This window comes from Oryctolagus cuniculus, chromosome 4, assembly GCF_051225735.1.
Source record: "Oryctolagus cuniculus isolate XC-2025 breed Fujian yellow rabbit chromosome 4, ASM5122573v1, whole genome shotgun sequence".
NCBI lineage: Eukaryota > Metazoa > Chordata > Mammalia > Lagomorpha > Leporidae > Oryctolagus > Oryctolagus cuniculus.
Genome location: NC_142870.1, coordinates 83,145,282 through 83,167,894, shown reverse-complemented (window position 1 = coordinate 83,167,894; position 22,613 = coordinate 83,145,282). Strand labels below are relative to the sequence as shown.

The 22,613-nt window shown below is 44.6% G+C and overlaps 1 protein-coding gene across 2 annotated transcripts in view; it reads right to left on the bottom strand.

Moving 5' to 3' along the window:
• The window catches only part of PAK2 (p21 (RAC1) activated kinase 2), a 115,948-nt gene that overhangs the window by 56,110 nt on the left and 37,225 nt on the right, over positions 1 to 22,613 (bottom strand). For both annotated transcript variants that reach the window (XM_017346650.4, NM_001082756.1), the window contains 1 exon segment: positions 4,560 to 4,767. In XM_017346650.4, the coding sequence (XP_017202139.1) occupies positions 4,560 to 4,746 (187 nt within the window). In that variant the 5' untranslated portion in view covers positions 4,747 to 4,767.

The following is a 22,613-nucleotide window of genomic DNA, read 5'->3' as shown; positions in this document are numbered from 1 at the left end:
GGAAGAGAAAATGCAAAATCCCAGGTGGCAGATTTTGGGAAGCAGGAGGAAGAGGACAGGATGGGTGCAGGAGATGGAGACTGCAGAGGCACCTAACTGGGTAGATACAAGAATGTTTCATCACAATACACACCCCTGTACGTTTGCGTATACAATACCACCATAGAGGAAAAAAGCAAAATGCTGTTATGTGACATTCAAACACAGGCTACACTGAATAAAGGCAGAAATGAAAACAAATCAGAGTAGCTGCCTGGGGATGGGAGAGAAGCAGATTGGGACATAATGTGAAAGAACTTTCTTGGAGATGGCAACAGTCTAATATGGAACATGGTGGTAATGAATGTGGCTTTCATGGGTGTATCTATTTGTTCAGACTGTATAATTTAACATTTGTGCATTTAGATTATCTGTAAATTTTTTGTTAAAAAATGAGTAAAGTAGAGGCAAATGATGACAGCTGCTGAAGTTGCATGACAGGGTACTACATAGTTTATTCAGTACATATTTCTTTTCTTTTTTTTTTTTTTTAAGATTTATTTTCTTTATTTGAAAGACAGAGTAACAGAGAGAGGAGAGGCAGAGAGAGAGAGGTCTTCCATCCGCTGGTTCACTCCCCAATTGGCCGCAATGGCGGGAGCTGCACCGATCAGAAGCCAGGAGCCAGGAGCTTCCTCTGGGTCTCCCACACAGGATGGCATTAGCTAGGGTACAAATTCCCAGGCCATAGCAGAGAGCTGGATTGGAAGAGGAGCAGCCAGGACTTGAACTGGTGCCCATATGGGATGCCAGCGCTTCAGGCCAGGGCTTTAACCCACTGCACCACAGTGCCAGTCCCCAATACATGTTTCATATTTTCTAAAATACAACCTTTCTTTTTAAGAGGAAGAAAAGGAATTAGATAAGGCAACTTTTTTTTTTTAAGATAGATTTATTTATTTGGAAGTCAGAGTTACAGAGAGGGGGGAGAGATAGACAGAGACAGAGAGAAAGAGAAAGGATCTTTCACCTGCTGGTTCACTGCCCAGATGGCTGCAACAGCTAGGGATGAGCCAGGCTGAAGCCAGGAGCCAGAAGCTTCTGTCGAGTCTCCTATGTAGTTGCCAGGGGCCCAACCAAGAGCTTGGGAAATCTTCTATTGCTTTTCCCAGGCCATTAGCTGGAAGCTGGATCAGAAGTGGAGCAGCTGGGACACGAACCATCAGGATAAGGTAACATTTTAGAAAGAGTTTGGCCCAGTGGTTAAGGGATCGCTTGGAACACCTGCATTGCCTATGGAGTGCCTGGACTGGAATCCCAGTTCCATGTCCATTCCAGCTTCCTGTTAATGCACACCCAGGAGGCAGCAGTGATGGCTCAAGTAATAGGGTTTCTGACATCCTGTGAGAGATCTGGGTGAAATTCCAGGCCCTGGCTTTGGCTGGGCCCAGCCCAGGCTGTTTAGGGACACTGCTGAAACAGTCTGTCTCTGACTCTCTCACTGTCTGTGTGCCTTTCAAACAAACAAATGAAAGGTATTAAAAGTTTGTAGGGCAGGAGCTGTGGCATAGCAGGTAAAGTCTCTGCCTGCAGTGCTGGTATCCCATATGGGCGTCAGTTCAAGTCCCGGTTGCTCCACTTCTGATCCAGCTCTCTGCTATGGCCTGGGAAAGCAGTATAAGATGGCCCAAGTCCTTGGGTTCCTGCACCCACATTGGACACCTGGAAAAAGCTCCGGCTCCTGGCTTCAGATCAGTGCAGCTCCAGCTGTTGCAGCCAGTTGGGGAGTGAACCATCAGATGGAAGACCTCTCCTCTGTGCCTCTCCTCTCTCTGTGTAACTCTGACTTTCAAATAAATAAATAAATCTTTAAAAAAAAAAAAGTATTTATTTGCAGACAGAAACATAGAGCTTCCATCCTCTAGTTCACTCCCCAACTGCTCCAATGGCTGGGCCAGGACTGGGTCGGGCAGAAGCAGGAACTCAATGCAGGTCTTTACCACGGATGGCAGGGATCCAGCTACTTGAGCAATCACCTGCTGCCTCCCATGGTTTGCATTAACAGGAAGGCAGAATGCAAAGCACAGCCAGGACTGGAACCCAGGCACTTTGATACCGAATGTCAGTGTCCCAAGTAGTAGCTTAATGACTGTGCCAAATACCCACCCCTCTCTACTGGGGTGTTAACTAACAGGCCAAATGGCCTTTCTTATTTTATCCCATCCTGAACATTTCCCCACCCCATTTTGGAGTCTAGTCTTCCATATAAGTAATTTCAACTCCTTCAGCAATTTCTGTTGGTACTAACTTCCTTAATTTTTTTCTAAACCTCCATATTTTAATTATCATATTTATACTGCACATTTAGGTCTTCCCACTTTATACTGACTTGCTACCAGAGGATTTCACTCTCCACAGGTTTGTCCTCTTTTCATGAATCATTGGCTCACTGCTTCATCTTCCCCTTTATCCTTTACCTACCCCAGACTAAGTACATTTTTCACCCTCTGATATGCCAAGTACCCCCATTCATTTCAATTAAACTCAAAAAACATATGTCCATGAGACTCCTCAATTACATTCTGACATAAAATCTTAATAAAACCAAAATCAGAAGTGATACACAAGAAAACAATCAATTTTCAACTATTCCAGGATTACATCCTGACTGCAAAGCTAATTTCTCTAAGGATGGATTCTTTGCTAATACTAATGGAATTGAATTATTAAATGTGCATTAAGGGGCCAGCACTGTGGCATAGTGGGTAAAACTGCTGCCTGCAGTGCCGGCATCCTATACGGGCACTGGTTCACAACCTGGCTGCTCCACTTCCAATCCAGCTCTCTGCTATGGCCTGGGAAAGCAGCAGAAGATGGCCTAAGTCCTTAGGCCCCTGCACCCGCATGGGTGACACAAAGAAGCTCCTGGCTCCTGGCTTTGGATAGGCGCAGTTCTGGCTGTTGCAGCCATCTGGGGAGTGAACCAGTGGATGGGAAGACCTCTCTCTCTCTCTCTGCCCCTCTGTAACTCTGCCTTTCAAATAAATAAATAAATATTTTCTTAAAAAAAATGTGCATTTAGTAGTATTATATATAAAGCACCACTCTTCTAATTTGGGCTTATCTCCTCATATAGACTTAGGAAATAAAACTTTAACTCCACTTTATATATAGTACCATCTGTTGAGCCATATTACCATGCTTAGCATGATAAAAGGAACCCCTTACCCTTATCATAAAATCCAATAATATCCCCAATTCCCCTATTCAATTCTAAAATCCAAAAAGCTCAGAAAGTCAAGATTTTTTCCCTTAAATTTGACACCAAAACTTTAGTGACTTCAAGTTATAGAAGACTATTAGGTCTTTGTATCATTTTATGTCACTAGATCACTGGTTCTTACTGATCTTTAATTTTTAAATTTATTATTAATTTAGGGGCCAGCACTGTGGCATAGCAAGTTAAGCTACTGCTTGCAATGCCAGCTGCTTTACTTCAGATCCAGCTCCCTGCTAATGTACCTGGGAAAGCAGCAGAAGATAGAGAAAGAGGGCAGGGTAGGAAGGAGAGACTGGAACTTAATCTATGTCTCCTGCGGTGGTAGAGAACCAAGGACTTGAGCCACCAACTGTTGTCTCTCGATGTCTGCATTAGCAGGCAGCTGGCCTGGAAGTGGAGGAGCCAGGATTTGAACACGGGCACTCTGATAAGGGATGCAGGTGCCCCAAGCAGTGTCTTAACTCCTATGCTCAACACCTACTCCTGCCTCAGATATTTCTGATGCTACTGTAGAATACATGACGAGAAGATAGTATCAGCATTCAAAGGTCAAAAAAGAATCTTAATTACAAAACACGGTTGGCCTCACAGATTTGCAATAGGGGATTTGGTACCTTCATGATATTATAGCAGCAAGTCTCCTTCAAATATCACTGCCCTGATCAAGACATGGTTTGTCCTCCACAGGTTCATGTGCTGGACCCATGGTCCCCAATGTAATGATATTGAAAGGCGGTGGGTTTTTAAGAAGTGGGGCCTACTGCGACATGACAGGGTCGTGACCACCCTCCAGAGGGATCAGTGTTGATCTCCGGGAGTGGATTATGGTTATGATAAAACCAAAGCGTCAGCCCCTTCCTCAGCCTTTGGCTTCTTGCTTACATAGGTGGCCCTTGACACAGCTGGCTGTGCTTCTCTGCCATGCTGTGATGCAGCCAGGTGCTCACAGCAGATGCTAAGCGAGGTTGTTTGGACCTTCCAGCAACTGCAATTGTGAACCCAACAATGCACTTTTCTTTACCAAGTACCTAGCCTCAAATATTTGTTGTAGCAACACGGAACAGACTAAGACAATCACAAATCTCATCTCAATTATCAGGAAGCTACAAAAAAGTAGGATGACCACGAACTTTACAGCTCTATAGTTTTCTATCAGTTTAAAATAAACCAGTCTTTTCAATAATGCCTGTGTATCAACTGCTTTCTTGGATCTATTACTGTGGTCACCAAAAAAGACATCCACATGGGTAGTACTCAGTCTGTCAATACTGAGACTCCTGAAATCACAAGAGCTAGTTACCTTTTTCTGTGCCTGAGAATATGGAGATGATTTTATTCCTTGGCTTTTTTTCTTCTGGAACAGAGGGCAAAGGCTTCAAGCTGTGATTGGCTGACAAGGGGTCTTTGCCTCCAGTGCTAAAGATGGTGCTGCTCATTCGCACAGGAGGTGCTGGAGGCTTGTCTTCCAGTTCTCCGTTATCAGACATGATTCAGAGTTATGAAATGACCTGGAGAGAAGGAAAAACAAAAAAACAGTAACACAATTAATAAGGTGAAAACTGGATGGACAAGCACAAACAAAAAGACCTACCTCCTGGGGCCGGCACTGCCTGTGACACCAGCATCCCATATGAGTGTTGGTTCATGCCCAGGCTGCTCTACTTCCGATCCAGCTCACTGCTAACAGCCTGGGAAAAGCAGTGGAAGATGGCAGACGTGCTAGGCCCCTGACACCCACATGGGAGACCCCAATGAAACTCCTGACTCCTGGCTTTGGCCTGGCCCAGTCCCGGCTGTTGTGGCCATTTGCGAAGTAAACCAGCACATGGAAGATCAATATCTCTCTCCCCATCTCTCCTTCTAACTCTTTCAAATAAAAATAGATCTTTAGGGGCAGGCAAGGTGGCGCGGCAGGTTAAAGCCTGGCCTGCAGTGCTGACATCCCATATGGGCGCCAGTCCAAGTCCTAGCTGCTGCAATTCCGGCCATTACGGCCATTTGGGGAGTGACCTCTCCCTCTGTGTCCTTCTATAACTCTTTCAAATAAATAAAATAAATCTTAAAAAAAAAAGATCTTTAAAAAAATAATATCTGCCGGTGCCGTGGCTCAATAGGCTAATCCTCCGCCTGCGGCGCCAGCACACCGGGTTCTAGCCCTAGTCGGGGCGCCGGATTCTGTCCCGGTTGGCCCTCTTCCAGTCCAGCTCTCTGCTGTGGCCAGGGAGTGCAGTGGAGGATGGCCTAAGTCCTTGGGCCCTGCACCCCATGGGAGACCAGGAGAAGCACCTGGCTCCTGGCTTCGGATCAGCGCGGTGCGCCAGTCGCGGCGGCCATTGAAGGGTGAACCAACGGCAAAGGAAGACCTTTCTCTCTCTCTCTCACTGTCCACTGTCAATAAATAAATAAATAAATAAGAAATAAAAAAATTATACCCGGGGCCGGCACTGTGGCGCACTAGGTTAATCCTCTGCCTGCAGCGCTGGCATCCCATATGGGCGCTGGGTTCTAGTCCCAGTTGCTCCTCTTCCAGTCTAGCTCTCTGCTGTGGCCCAGGAAGGCAGTGGAGGATGGCCCAAGTGCTTGGGCCCAGCACCCACATGGGAGACCAGGAAGAAGCACCTGGCTCCTGGCTTTGGATCGGCAAAGCTCTGGCCATAGCGGTCATTGGGGAGTGAACCAACGGAAGGAAGACCTTTCTCTCTGTCTCTCTCTCTCATTGTCTGTAACTCTACCTGTCAAATAAATAAATAAAAATCTTTAAAATAAAAAATAATAAAATAATAATAATATCCACCCTCGTCACAACTCCAAATCAGAAAATATTCTCAATTTAGAGCAAGCTTTTTTCTGCCGAGGGCCACCTGGATATCTGTAATACCATCCACAGGCCACATACAACTGTAAACTTAAACACTAGCCTGTTACAGATGTACTAAATTTCAAGTTCTGCCTGTGGTTGCCTTGGCAGGGACAGCCCAATGATTTCACAGGCCTTATACAGCCAACAGGCTGGATGTTCCTGACCCCTGATTTTGAGACATTTGCAAAATTCGGGGGGAAAAAAAATCAGTGAGTTGAAAGAAAAAAACTGGTTCTCAACAAAGGTAATCTCTCCCAACAAAGTTAGTAAATCGTTAAATAAATTTTGGAGAAACCAAGTGAAAAGCATAATTATGCTAACATATCAAAAGTTATTCATCTAATCAATGGATTCTGAGATTGTTCCAATAGAAAGATACACAATATACAACCTTCTTTTTTAAAAAATATTTATTTGAAAGGAGGAGAGGGAGAGAGAGAGAGACAGAAGAGAAGAGGAGGGATTTTCCATCCTCTGGTTCATTCCCCAAATGGCCTCAACGGCCAGGGTTGGTCCAGGCCAAAGCCAGGAGCCCAGAGCTCCATCTGGGTCTCCCATCCAAGCATTTGTGCCATCTTCTGCTGCTTTCCCAGGTGCAATAGCAGGGAGCTGGATTGGAAGCAGAGCAGCTGGGACTCTAACCAGGGCTCCAGGACATTGGCAATATGGGCAAAAGCTTAATTCACTGTGCCACAATGTGGCCACCACCAGTCTTTAACCAATACCAATACCAATCTGTTTCCATAAACATCAGTGTTAGGATTGTACATAAACTTTCTGAAAGGATTCCTAAATGAATGCACCACTGACGCACTGATATTTGGTCTCTCGAAAACCTGACATTCTAATCTACATATAGCCTCCTGCGCTCAGCCTGCTCAATCCTGAACATGGCTGAGAGCCACAGTGCGGCCAAATCCCAAGGCTGTTTCCCTGTAACGCTCTGTCCATGCGGCCAGATAACCCATTCACCAACATGGCTGATTCAGTGGAAACTTCATCCTTGTTTAGATATATTGATAGGCAGGTATTTTATATCTTTTTGAAAAGTACTCACACTTAAAATCAGCTGTAAAGGGGGACAGAATGCCTAATTTACAGGAATTAAAATACCAAGTACAGTGCTCTTTCAAAGAGTTCATGGAAAATGTACACTAGGAAAAAGCTAAGCACGAATTTCAGGTTTTTTTTTCATAAAACAAACTTTTAATTCTATCTTTTTAATCAACTTAATGAAATACCCTCATGTTAGGAAACAGCATATTTACCTCACTAAACAAGGTTTTGACTGGTAACTGGGTTTTGATTTAATAATATTAATGCATTTAAGTGAACAAGACATATAAACAATGAAAAGAATGCTAACTGTATTTTAGAGAATATTAAAAATAAATTTTTATTTTATTCAGTTTGAATACTAGTACCTGAAGAAAAGTAGGTATAATTCTAGAAGAACTGAATTGATGAATGAAGAGATTACCTAATTCCACTCTAAGTCCTGTGGTTCTTGTTTGCTTGCTGATGCACTACCTTGGTATATTTTATCTGTCAAAATGCAAAATACCAGGGCCAGTGCTGTGGCTCACTTGGTTAATCCTCCACCCGCGGCGCTGGCATCCCCTATGGGTTCCCGGGTTCTAGTCCCAGTTGCTCCTCTTCCAGTCCAGCTCTCTGCTGTGGCCCAGGAAGGCAGTGGAGGATGGCCCAAGTGTTTGGGCTCCTACACCAGCATGGGAGACCAGGAAGAAGCACCTGGCTCCTGGCTTCGGATCAGCACAGCACTGGCCATAGCGGCCATTTGGGGAGTGAACCAACGGAAAGAAGACCTTTCTCTCTCTCACACACAGTCTATAACTCTACCTGTCAAATAAAAAAAAAAAATACAAAATACTTTTCAGCCTACAGAAGAAGAAAAAGGAGAGAAGGTTAAAAAAAAAAAAAAAAGGAAAAATACACATTTCTAGGGCTAACTGCCTGGAAACGGCCAAAAATGGTAACAAGATCTCTCTCTCTGATGAGAAAGACTTGCTGGTCTGCTGGTCAGGCAAGAAAGGGGGGTGGGATCCAAGCTGGGGCATGTGACTTGCCCTCAGGCCGTTCTTCCAAACCAGCTGTTCACACCACGTGTGTTTGGGTTTTTTTTTTTTGTGGGGGTAGGGGCAACTGGCTGTTTGTAAATGGGGGCTACTACCAGAGTGTGCACTACCAAAGGGAATCTACCTTGCTACAGACTGAATAAAAAGGTTTGGCAACAATACTGCAAGGATTACCTCATGAATTGGTAAATTAAGACAGATGTTTAGGTCTTACTGTGACCATAACACTAAGACATAGAGATTAATACCAGAGCAGTGGTTAATCACAGAACAGTCAGGGCACAATAATTACTTCGTGTAATTAAGTGTAAGTTAAATTCTATCCTAAAAGCTCACATATATGGAAAATGACTAGAAACTGTCAGTGTACTTTCAAGTTGTTTTTAAAGATTTATTTATTTACCTGAAAGTCAGAGTTATGGGAGGGCAGTAGTCAGGAGAAAGATTGATCTATCCACTGGTTCACTCCCTAGAGGTTACAACTGCCAAAGCTGGTCCAATCTGAAGCCAGGAACCAGGAGTTTCTTCCATGTCTCCCACATGGGTGCAAGGGCCCAAGCACCTGGGCCATCTTCCACTGCTTTCCCCAGGCCATCAGCAGGGAGCTGGATAGCAAGAGGAGCAGCCAGGACTTGAACCAGTGCCCATTAGGGGATGCTGGCCCAGAGGTGGAGGCTTAACCTACTACGCCACAGCATGGGCGCCACTGCTCCCCCCTTTAAAGAGAAGACCATGGAGGAGTGTATGGACATGTTTTCAAACCATCAACCCTCACTCCTGTCCTGGGACAGGGAAAATACAAGGTAAGTCTATAGCATCATTAATAGTATCAGAAGGTATGCAAGTACCCTAAAGGATGACAGCAAATCAAAGGGACAAGGCAAAGAGTACAAATATGTCATTCTATATTGACCTAATACATGAATAAACAAACAAGTGTGCATTTGGAAGGGGCAAATCTTTCTTATTGAAGAATCCTAAATTCATATATGTAGATACATTTCCCTCTAAGAACTTAAGATTAATCCACCTTTGCCTCGAGTGCAGGCTAAACTTAGTGACTCATTTTCAAGGAACAGATTATGGAAAAGGAAAAACAATTTTGCAGTGAACATAATCTTGGGGGTCGGCGTCGTGGCGCAGTAGGTTAATCTGCCTGCAGTGCTGGCATCCCTTATGGGCGCCAGTTCTAGTCCCGGCTGCCCCTCTTCCGATCCAGCTCTCTGCTATGACCTGGGATAGCAGTAGAAGATGGTCCAGTGCTTGGGCCCCTGCACCCGCATAGGAGACAGGAGGAAGCGCCTGGCTCCTGGCTTCGGATTGGCACAGCACACCAGCCGTAGTGGTCATTTGGGAAGTGTACCAACAGAAGGAAGACCTTTCTCTCTGTCTCTCCCTCTCACTGTCTATAACTCTACCTCTCAAATAAATAAATAAAATCTTAAAAAAAAAAGGAAAGAATCTGTCCACAGCACCAGTGTAAGTCATGTTAATATCATAGCCCCTAATCTACTGTGATACGAGCACACTTCTCTGCCACCGTACTCTTCCTAAATACCAGTAACCCCAGTCCCAAACAGGAGGAAAACACACACACACACACACAAACCCAAACTGAGGGATGCTTTACAAAATTCCTGACAAGTAAACTCCTCAAAACTGTCAAGAACATGAAAAATAAGGAAAGACTACGAACCTGACATGTATCAAAGGATAAGTTTAAGCGCAATATGGTACCCGAGACTGGATCCTCCAATAGGAAAAAAAAAAAAAAATGGTGGAAAATACTGGCAATAAAACCTTGAATCTAATTAACAGTAACATACCACTGTCAGTTTTTTTGCTTTGCAATGCATATCACATTTATGTAAGATACTAACAGTAACAAAGCTGGATGATAGGTAGACACAAAGATAGGAAATTATTTTTGCAACTTGTCTATAAATCTATCATTATCTTGAAATAAAAAGTATTTAAAAAGGAATTAAGAAGTTCCTCAAAAGTTAACTACAGAGCCACCATATGAACTAGCATTTCCATCCTCGGGTATATATCGACAAAATTGAAAATATTCACACAGAAACTTACATGTAAAATGTTCACACACACACACAATCACAGGAGCCAGACGATAGAAACAACCCAAATACCCACCAATTGAAGCTGCAGACCGGATAGACAAAATGTGACATGGCCATTCAATGGAATATCATTTGGCCACAAAAGCAGTGAGGTACTGATGGATGGCACGATATGGATGAGCCCTGAGAGCTTAGTGAACAAAGGCCAGGCACAAAAAGCTGTAACGTATTACATGAGTTCATTGAAATAAAATGTCCAGAACAGGCAAATCCACCGAGATAGTAAAGTTCAGTTCATAAAATGTTGGTAAGTGCTTGCCAGAGGCTGAGGGCAATGAAACGTGACTACTAATGAGTATGGAGTTTCTTTGGAGGGGAGGGATGAAAATATTTTGGAATTAAGACAGTGGTGATGTCTACACAACTCAAATATACTAAAACCACCAAACTGTATCCTTTAAAATGGTAACCAGTAGGCTCTGTGCATTGTAACTCAAAAACGAACGAAAGGTAGGTGTTGTGACACAGCAGGTTTAGACACCACTTGGGACACCTGCTTCCCATAGCAGAGTGCTGGTTCAGATCCCAGTTACTCCACTTCTGATCCAGCTTCCTGCTGATGCATCCTGTGAGGTAGCAGATGATGGCTCAAGTACTTGGGTCCCCACCACTCACGATAGACCCAAATGAAGTTCAAGGCTGCTGGCTTCAGTCTGAGCTAGCCCTGGCTGTTGCAGACATTTGGGAAGTAAACCATTGGATGGACAATTTCTCTCGCTCCACCTTTCAAGTAGATTAAAATAAACATTAAAAAAAATAAAAAGATCAGAGTCAATGTTGTGGCGTGGCAGCTTAAACCTCAGCCTGTGACGCCAGCCTCTCCTATGGGCAACAGTGCAAGACCTGGCTGCTCCCTGCTAATAAGCCTGGGAAAAGCAGCAGGACATAGACCATGTACTTGGGACCCTGCCACCCACCTGTGCTAATGAGCCTGGGAAAGGCAGAAGATGGACCATGAACTTGGAACCCTGCCACCCAAAGGGAGACCTGGATAGAGCTCCTGGCTCCAGCCTAGATCAGCCCTGACCATTACAGCCAACTGAACCAGTAAATGGCAGATGTCTCTCTCTGTGTGTGTGTGTGTATAATTCTCAAATAAATAAATCCTTAAAAAAAGATTAAAAAATGCTATTATCATTGGTATTTGTAAGACTGTCTGCTAGATACCTGAGTAAATAAGATGACCGAGGTCTTCTCCCAAGGGTTCATAGTCTAGTGTTTTGCTTCGTTGGTGGTGTCACTGTTTTAAGATACCTCTTTCTGTGTATCTTAAATATTTTTTTAAAAAAATAAATCTTTTTTGAAAAGATTATCTACTTACTTTTTTCTTTGAAAGGTAGAGCATCAGAAAAAGAGGGAAAGACAGAGACTGAGATTAAGATTCTGATTCTAACTACTGATTCACTCCCCAAACTGCTGCAATAGTAAAGGCTGGTCAGGCCAAAGCCAGGAGCCAGGAGTTCCATCCTATTCTCCCAGTGGGTGGCAAGGGCCCAAGTCCTTGGCCCATCTTCTGCTGTCTTCCAGGCACAATAGAAGGAAGCTGGATCGGAAGCCAAGTAACCAGGCTCAGAACTAGCACTCCCATATGCAGCTCAACCCGCTGTGCCACAATGCCAACCCCTACAGGTCCTTTTAACAGAACAACTGACATACTAACTAGTTTACATCTTCTAAAAATGTTATTTATTCATTGTTATTTATCTGAAAGGCAGAGTGGCAAAGGGAAGAGGAAGAGGAAGAGGCAGGGGGAGAGAAAAAGAGGTGAAACAGGGAGGGGGTGGGGAGAGAAAGGGAGAGATGGATCTATCTTCCATCTACTGGTTCACTTCCCAAATGCCCACAACAGCCAGAGCAGGGCCAGGCCAAACCCAGGAGCCTGGAAATCAACCTAGGTCTCCCACGTGTGTGGCAGGAACCAAAGGACTTGAGCCATCACTGGCTGCCTCCCAGGCACGTAAGCAGGAAGCTAGACCAATACTAGGTAGTCCAATATGTGATGTGAGCAACCCAAGCGGCAACCTCAACTGCTCTACCACAATGCCCACCTCAAAACCAATATAAATTTGTTTAATGTAGGCATGCCCTTTATCAGTATCTGTTCTCAACACATGAATACTGATGTCACTAAGTTGCTTCATAACAGCAGTTTTAAAAAGATTTTGGCCTCAAGACTGCTTTACATTATTTTTTATTTATATTTTTATTCTTTTCCTTTACACAATTAAACTTTTTCCTACAAATTGTTGAGGATCCCCAAAATTTTGTTTATAAGAGTTGTATCAGGGCCGGCGCTGTGGTGCAGTGGGTTAATGCCCTGGCCTGAAGTACCGGCATCCTATACGGGCGCCAGTTCAAGACCCAGCTGTTGCACTTCCGATCCAGCTCTCTTCTATGGCCTGGGAAAGCAGTAGAAGATGGCCCAAGCCCTTGGACCCCTGCACCCACATGGGAGACCTGGAGGAAGCTCCTGGCTCCTGGCTTAGGATCGGAGCAGCTCCAGCTGTTGTGGCCAATTGGGGAATGAACCATCAGATGGAAGACCTCTCTCTTTCTCTGTGTAACTCTTTCAAAAAAAAAAAAAAAGAGTTGTGGGGCCAGTGCTGTGGCGCAGCAGGTTAATGCCCTGGCCTAAAGCACCGGCATCCTATATGGGCTCCGGTTGTAGTCCTGGCTGCTCCACTTCCAATCCAGCTCTCTACTGTGGCCTGGGAAAGCAGCAGAAGATGGCCCAAGTCCTCAGGCCCCTGCACTCACGTGGGACACCAGGAAGAAGTTCCTGGCTCCTGGCTTCAGAACAGCGCAGCTCTGTTTGATGCGGCCATCTGGGGAGTGAACCAGCAGATGGAAGGCCTCTCTCTCTCTGCCTCTCCTCTCCTCTGTGTAACTCTGACTTTCAAATAAATAAATAAATCTTAAAAAAAAAAGAGTTGTATCTACATTTATTGAGAAATTGAAACAAGTTATTTAAGCACTTAACTCATTTAAAACAATAAGCCTATTACATTAACATAAATAATGTTTTTTATTTAAAACATTTTAAAGTTTGTTTCATTTTTATTTAAAAGGCAGAGAGAGAGAGAGAAAGAAGAGAGAGGGGGGGAGAGAAACAGAGATCTCTCATCCACTGGTCTATTCCCCAAATGCCCACAGAGCCAAGGCTACATTGGGTCAAAGCAAGGAGCCAAGAACCCAAATACTGGAGCCATCACCTGCTGCCTCCCAAGGTGTGCATTTACAAGAAGCTGAACTTGGAACTGCGGCTGGCACTCAAACTGAACACAGTCTAATATGGGACACAGGCATCTTAATTGATGTCTTAACCACTGTGGTCAATGGCTATCCCATAAGTAGTATTTTTAAGTGGAAAAAAAAAAGACTATTTTCCAAAACAAAATAAATTCAGCAAGAAAACTGGCATTATTTTATATTTCTGCAAACATTTTTAATGTCTGGCTTAGTAGAGGACAGCTGGATTCTCAAATTTATTTCTGCACTTAATCTGCTGTGATGTTGTTTTAGATGAAGTTTATTAAATTCTATCTTACACAGATATGTAGCTGCAAAGGTAAAAGTATTTTAACAATTTTTAGATAACTTTGGATAGGCTGCTTTGATATTATACCAGATTCAACCTTCCAAATGTTAGGTGTGGAATCTGGAACCAGAGGAACCAATTTTCAGTACGATTATATTAAACCTGCTCATTTCTTTTAAACTTTGAATGGATCTTTTACCCATGCATAAATGTCATGCTTTTATCAAGAATGTTTTCTTTTAAAACACTGGTTTACCAGGTTTTGAAGATATTCTGAGGCCGGCGCCGCAGCTCACTAGGCTAATCCTCCGCCTAGCGGCGCCGGCACACCGGGTTCTAGTCCCGGTCGGGGCGCCGGATTCTATCCCGGTTGCCCCTCTTCCAGGCCAGCCCTCTGCTGTGGCCAGGGAGTGCAGTGGAGGATGGCCCAGGTGCTTGGGCCCTGCCATCGGATCAGCGCGGTGCGCCGGCCGCAGCGCGCCAGCCGCGGCGGCCATTGGAGGGTGAACCAACGGCAAAAGGAAGACCTTTCTCTCTGTCTCTCTCTCTCACTGTCCACTCTGCCTGTCAAAAAAAAAAAAAAAAAAAAAAAAGAAGATATTCTGAATGTTGACACATCATGCACAATAAAAACAACATCTATTAATATCACCATTGATCTCATCAGAAAAATCTCAAGTACTGGGAAACCATCAAACTCAACATTGGTATAAAATTTTTAAAGATTTATTTATGAATTTATTTCAAAAGCAGAGTTAGAGAGAGACAGAAGGCAGAGAGAGAGACAGACAGACAGACAGACAGAGAGAGGTCTTCCATCCACTAGTTCATTCCCCAAATGGCCACAAGGGCTGGAGCTATGCCGATCTGAAGCCAGGAGCCAGGAACTTCTTCCAGGTTTCCCACACCAGTGCAGGGGCCCAGGAGGCTTTACCCACTATGCCACAGTGCCGGCCCCATGGCTCACTTGGTTAATCCTCCACCTGGAAGAGGAGCAACTGGGACTAGAACCAGGTGCCCATATGGGATTCCGGAGCTGCAGGAGACAGCTTAACGTTCTACGCCATAGCACCAGGCCCTAAATACATTCTTAAGTGAAACTGGCTTTTTTTTTAATTCTATTTATTTATTTATTTAATTTATTTATTCATTCATTCAGTCAGTCATTCATTCAAAAGGCAGAGAGTGGCAGAGAGACACGGAGTATCTATCAGTTCCTTTCCTAAATACCCATAACCCAGAGGCTGGAAACTCAATCCAGGTCTCCCGTGTAAACAGCAGGAACCCAACTACTTGAGCCATCACTGTTGCCTCCCAGGGTCTGCATCAGTTGGAAACTGTTGTCAGAAGCTGCCATCAAGACCTGGACCGGAAGTGAGAAATCAAATCCAGGCACTCTGAAGTGGGATGCAGCACCTTAAGCACTAGGCTAAACGCCTGCTCCTTGAAACTGTTTAGTTAATGGCTAGATTTCCAAGCTAAGTACAAAAATCAACTCAGGGGCCCAGCGCCTTCGCTCACTTGGTTAATCCTCTGCCTGTGACACCGGTATCCCATACAAGCGCCGGGTTCTAGTCTCAGTTGCTCCTCTTCCAGTCCAGCTCCTCTGCCGTGGCCTGAGAGGGCAGTGGAGGATGGCCCAAGTGCTTGGGCCCTGCACCCACATGGGAGACCAGGAGGAAGCACCTGGCTCCTGGCTTCGGATCAGCGCAGCGCCAGCCGTAGCGGTCGTTTGGGGGGTGAACCAAAGGAAGGAAGACCTTTCTCTGTCTTTCGCTCTAACTCTACTTGTCAAATAAATAAAAAATCTTTAAAAAATCAACTCAGTATGTAACATGGTTGGAAATCGTATATTTGCAGCAGTATTCACCATACTGCTTTTCATGACAACACCATAAAGACTGGCAAACTTTTGTGAGTTAGCCACAGCCAGCCTAAATACCATTTACACAAGAAACAACACAAAATTTTAAGCAAATGATGTTTTGCAGTAGAACAGTTTTCCCTTATACTCTGGCTCTCCTAATTTTTTTTATTACTCAAAGCACTGTGTAGCAACTTTTAATAAAATTTTTTGTACAAATTCAGTCTAGTAGAAATGAAGAGGAGACAACACATTGTCTGTTGTTGTTTTTTGTTTTTTTTTTGTTTTTTTTTTTTTTGACAGGCAGAGTTAGAGAGAGAGACAGAGAGAGACAGAGACAGAGACAGAGAGAAAGGTCTTCCTTTTTCCATTGGTTCACCCCACAAATGGCCACTACAGCCGGTGTGCTGCGCCGATCTGAAGCCAGGAGCCAGGTGCTTCCTCCTGGTCTCCCATGCGGGTGCAGGGACCAAGCACTTGGGCCATCCTCCACTGCACTCCCGGGCCACAGCAGAGAGCTAGACTGGAAGAGGAGCAACTGGGACAGAATCCGGCGCCCCAACCAGGACTAGAACCCGGGGTGCTGGCGCTGCAGGTGGAGGATTAGCCAAGTGAGCCGCGGCGCCGGCCCATCTATTTCTTTATGGTGACTTTACAGAATAGATAATAGTTGTGTTTCAAGGAATTCAAATTAACTTGAGTATCATTTAGGCAACGTCTGCCAAAACAACCCCCAAATTTAAACACATGAGTCACGGATGTCCCCAGTGAAATTACTCAACCTGACAAATATGACAGCAACTACAAACAATACGCCAGAGAAGCGTTTGGATCTTAGCAAACACAGGCACGTCCCTTGGTTAATAATGGTGCTGCAGCTTGGCCGGACTTCATCACTTCATCTCGGGATTTCTCTGACTCAGTCTGTCTTCAGCTGTAACTCAGAGACAAGTCAGAATCTCTAACAAGCTTCCTTAAGATTTTCTATGTGCTTTTTGTTTCTTTCCTTAGAGAATGAAGAGCTGGTTAAACATTTGTACATTTTAATTATCACACAATAACTAAACATAAAACATTACTCTCCCCATCTACACCTTCTCTTCCAGCGGCTCTCAACCTGCTAAGGACTAACCTCTGGCATTTTAGGGTCATTTAACTCTAAACTACTGATCAATCTGACAAACCTTATGTTTCATGTTCCCCATATATATCAAGACCTTCCTGGGCTAAATCATTTTTGTATATATATTTCTCCATTGTTAATTTTTCTTTAGAGGCCAGCATCCACGTGAGTGCTGGTCCAGTCCTGGCTGCTCTGCTTCTGATTCTGCTCCTGCTAGTGAACTTGGGGAAGCAGCAGCAGATGGCCCAAGTGTTTAGGACCTTGCCACCCACACGGGAGGCCTAAATGAGTTCCAGGCTCCTGGCTTTGGCTTGACTCAGGCTCAGCCATTGTGGCCACTTGGGGAGTAACCCAGAGCATAGAAGATCTCTCTCTGTCGCTCTTTTAAATAGTAAAATATGTCTTAAAAATGCTTTTCTTTGGCGCCGGCACTGTGGCTTAGTGGGTAAGGCTGCCGCCTATGGTGCAGGCATCCCTAATGGGCGCCGGTTCAAGTCCTGGCTGCTCCACTTCTGATCTAGCTCTATGCTATGGCCTGGGAAAACAGTTGAAGATGGCCCAAGTCATTGGGGCCCTGCACTCATGTGGGAGACCTGGAAGAAGCTCCTGGCTCCTGGCTTCGGATCGACACAGCTTAGGCTGTTTTGGCCAACTGGAGAGTGAACCAGAGGGATAGAAGACCTCTCTCTGCCTCTCGTTCTCTGTATAACCCTGACTTGCAAGTAAAAGAAAATAAATCTTTAAAAAATGTGTTTAAAAAAAGTTTTTCTTTATCCTTTTATTTATCCAACCAAATCTTAAGGCTCAGTGAAAAATAATCTCTTTGATTGGAACTCCAGAGTCCCCTGGGGAGGTAAGGAAGAGATATACATGACTTAACCCTCCAGGAACCCTGAGAGAAGGGAAGGGAGAAACATACAATGCAATCATCAGAGGCTCCATCTACAGGACATCTTGCCCATCTGGGACCTAACTGAGCACTCTGCAAACTTCTATTCATACTAGGCGAGGCTGATGTCAGTACCCTAATTGGTTCACATAGAATACCTTATCAGCATATACCTTGATCAATCCTGCAAACTTCCTCTTTTAGGGCTGTCGCTGTGGTGTAATAGGTTAAGCATCTGCCTGAGGCACTGGCATCCCATATTGGCGCCAGCTCAAGTCCTGGCTGCTCCACTTCCGATCCAGCTCCCTGCTAACATGCCTACGAAAGCAGTGGAAAATGGACCAAGTCCTTGGACCCCTGCATCCACATGGGAGACCCAGAAGAAGCTCTTTGGCTCCTGTCTTCAGATCAACCCAGGTCCAGCTGTTGTGGCCATTTGGGAAGTGAACCAACAGATGGAAGACCTCTGTTTCTCCTTCTCTGTAACTCTGCCTCTCAAACAAATAAATAAATAAATCTTAAAAAATAAAAAAGAAACACATAAAAACCCACAGACACAGCCCTTATCCACAGCCCCTTTCTGGGTAGGCAACCCTTTGGGGACCCTTCCCAGCTGCTAGGAGATTTCTCTGCTTCTTTCAATAAACTTTCTTCGCTTTGCTCCTTCCTCCTTGTCTGTGTGCCTCACTTCATGGTTATGAGACAACAAGGCCGGCGCTGCGGCTCAAAGGCTAATCCTCCGCCTTGAGGCGCCGGCACACCGGGTTCTAGTCCCTGTTGGGGCGCCAGATTCTGTCCCGGTTGCCCCTCTTCCAGGCCAGCTCTCTGCTGTGGCCAGGGAGTGCGGTGGAGGATGGCCCAAGTTGCACCTGCGCAGGAGACCAGGAGAAGTACCTGGCTCCTGGCTTCGGATCAGCGCGATGCGCCGGCCGCAGCATGCCAGCTGCGGTGGCCGTTGGAGGGTGAACCAATGGAAAAAGGAAGACCTTTCTCTCTGTCTCTCTCTCACTGTCCACTCTGTCAAAAAAAAAAAAAAGACAAAAACCTGGCAGAGAAGAGAGCTGCAATACAGAAGACTGCAACACTCCTTGATGGACCTGGCAGAGAGGAGCGGCTGAGATCCCACTGCAGAGGAGAGTCTGTACCACAGGAGCTGCACCATTTCTTCTTCTTCATTTTTTTAAGATTTATTTTTATTTATTTGAAAGGCAGAGTTACAGAGATGGAGAGAAAAGGACGGAGATAGAGACAGAGAGGGACCTTCCATCTGCTGGTTCACTCCCTTAAATGGCTGCAAAGGCCAGAGCTAGGCCAGACTGAAGCCAGGAGCTACTTCTGAGTCTCACATGGGTGGCAGGAGCCCAAGCACTTGGGATATCTTCCCAGGCCATTAGCAAGGAGGTGGATCAGAAGTGGAGCATCTGGTTCTCAAACCAGCACCCACATAGGATGCTGGTCTTGCATGTGGCAGCTTAGCCTGCTATGCCATAGTGCCAGCCCTGGAAGCTATGCCAAAGAATCTGGCAAAAAAAAAAAAAAAAGAAGAAGAAGATGAAGAAGAAGAAACTGCCACACCTCTTGGGGACAAGACACAGACCCCAGAAACTGGAGCCTCAGACTCCTCCTTGCCAGTACTCCTGCAACACCTTTTTAAGGTCACTGCTGTCTATCCCTGCTCAAAATAACCCCTCATCCACTGAACTTAAGTTACACAGGAAAATAAATTCAGAGCATTTAAATTATAAAGGATTAGAATTCATTTACCTTATTTTATATTAGAAAGAAGTGATCTACAAAAATAAGTGGTTTGCCTGAAATCACACTGATCGACTTAACAAAACCACACCCAGAATTCAAGTTTCCTAACAACTTCTAATCTCCATACTTTTTTTTTTCTCTCTTATGTTTATACCATTCTTTGGCAGTGAATTACAAGTGTGCCTCATTATTTATTATTTCATGTGCTTTCTCCACTTAAGGCTTCAAGCAATTCAAAGGCAGGGACTTTGCATGTATGAGACAGTAAAATTTACTGATTTCTGGTCCCACACTCTGTCCCCATATGAAACAATACTCTTGAATTGAATTTATTGGTTCTTTTATCAAGCAGCATTTCACAACAAATAAATTGTCTAATTAACAAAACTATCTCTGGAAACAGCTGGATTTCCCCTTCACCTGATTCCCATTAAGCAGAGGACTTTTTTTGTGCATCCCTTCCACTGAAAGTGTCAAATACCTAGAAAGGCCAAATGTTGCTGTGTAAGGTTCTTTTTTTTTTTTTTTTTTTTTTTTTTGACAGGCAGAGTGGACAGTGAGAGAGAGAGACAGAGAGAAAGGTCTTCCTTTGCCGTTGGTTCACCCTCCAATGGCCGCCGTGGCCGGCGCGCTGCGGCCGGCGCACCGCGCTGATCCGATGGCAGGAGCCAGGAGCCAGGTGCTTTTCCTGGTCTCCCATGGGGTGCAGGGCCCAAGCACCTGGGCCTTCCTCCACTGCACTCCCTGGCCACAGCAGAGAGCTGGCCTGGAAGAGGGGCAACCGGGACAGAATCCGGCGCCCCGACTGGGACTAGAACCCGGTGTGCCGGCGCCGCTAGGCGGAGGATTAGCCCAGTGAGCCGCGGCGCCGGCTGTGTAAGGTTCTTTACATTCAATTTATATTTTCATAAAAAAAAAAAAAAAACACAAACCCAATTCATGACAAAGATACTGATTTGCCTTATCTTTTGCTCTACCATTACTCAAAACTGTTTCAAGAGCAAATGACAAGGAGTATCTCTCTTCAAATCTGCTCAAACACTTTTTGCTACTTTTCAGCGAAAAACAAGTAGGCGAAACAGAAAGTGTGCCCAAAACACACTGTACTCTTCTAACAGGCCCATTGTTCAACAGTGACACAACTCAAAACACAAACAATTACTCTGTTGTCTACTGAAGGAGACTAGGGTAGCTAACTATACAGCAGAAATGAAGAAAGTAGTGTGTCCGGAACTAGTCAGTCCAACTAGTGGAAATTACTAAATTTATTTTAATCTACTAGGATCAATACGGTACCCCAGGCACAAAACATACACAAACACAAAAGGTAATTTTTAGTACCACATGAGTGTAATAACACAATACTAACTAATCAGACTTCTAATTGTCTCTAATAAACAGCAAGAGCTTCAACACCAGTGGCCCTTACTGTCCCTCTTAAAAAAAAAAAGCCATAAATGCCTTTAACAGCAAAACATCAGTGAAAATGTCCCCAGATCACCAGTGTGACAACATACAGTATACACAGAAATTTGATGACAATGGTATGAAGGAGCCCAAGTAGTTGGACCATCTTTGCTGTTTTCCCAGGTGCATTAGCAGGGAGCTGGATCAGAAATGGAGCAGCAGGGACTTGAACCAGCACCTATATGGGATGCTGGTGTGGCAAGCTTTGGGTTTACCCACTACACCACAGTGCCAGCCCCTGTACCTCCACTATGACATAGACGATAAAACCCAGAATCTATCTAGACTGCAAAATTGAATAGGAGTCTCTCTCATATCAGACTAAGACCTAAAGGGCTATACTATGTATAAGGATAAATGAGTAATGAGTACTAAGCCCTTGGGAGCAGGATGGATAAGAAAGCCACAAGCACTTTAAGCATGGTGAAGGCAGGGGTCGGGGATGCGGAAAGGATCTTTGAAAAATCCTAATAATAAAAAGCATGTTTATGGTTCACATTCATCCCACCTAAGAAGTTTAAAAAAAAAAAAAAAAAAGGTCAACAGACTTAATTGAATGTGTTCCTAAATCCACAGCACTCTCTGGTGAGTGACAGAAGCAAACATAAAACCTCTCTGGAGAAATTAACCTCAACCTAGGTTTCAGATAACACCCAAAGATCAAGTTCCAAGGAAAAGGAGCAGCCACATGGAGAACCAGAAGAACAAGGCTCCCTGACTGAGAACTAGCCCAAGGGACTGGGGAAACAGAACAGAATCATGAGACAGAACATGTACAACAAACCAGGGGAGGAAGAAAAAGAAAAGGGCAGATAGGAAAAACATCGTAAGAGAATTTCCAGAAAGAAAAAATAGTGTCAAAAATTGAAGCAACATTCGAAGTAAAAGGCAGCTGCCCAGACACAGCCGAAGGGAGAATCCATGACCTGGGGGATGCAGCGGAAGAAAATGCTGAAAATACAGCAAGAGAGACAAAGAGACAAAAAATATGCAGGAGGCGTGGGCGTCTGGTGCAGCAGTTGAGATGCTGCTTGAGGCACTCGCATCTCACACAAAGTGCCTGAGGTTGACACCCAGCTCCACGTGCACCTCAAGGTGCAGACTAAGTTCCTGGTTTCTAGTTCCTGGCCTGGCTCAGCCCCAGCTGTCTGAAGAATTCGGGGAGTGCACTGGTGGAAGGAGAAGTCCCTGTGTTCATGTGCATGCTCTCCTCCCACCCTGTCTCCCTCCTTCCCCCAGAAAAAATTAAAAACATCTAAACATTAATGCATTAAGCATCAAACCTAAGTCCAAAAACCCCCAGCAAAAATTAATGCAAAGAAAGAAAGGAAGTAAGCAGCAGAAATTGCTGGACAGAAAGCTAATTTACCACAGAGAAGATCAACAAAGCTAAAAGTTAAATCCTAGACAAGCTGGGGCTGGAGCTCTCTGTAACTCTATCTTTCATATAAATAAAATAATAAAAAAAACCTAGTCAAGCTAGTCAAATCTCCCTGAAAAAATTAATAAAAAGAGCACAAATTAACATTAGGAATGAAAATCAGTTCTGCTGACATCTAGTGAGATGGCACAGGTATCAGACGTTCTGCAAGGTGCTCTCACTCCCGAACATCCCATC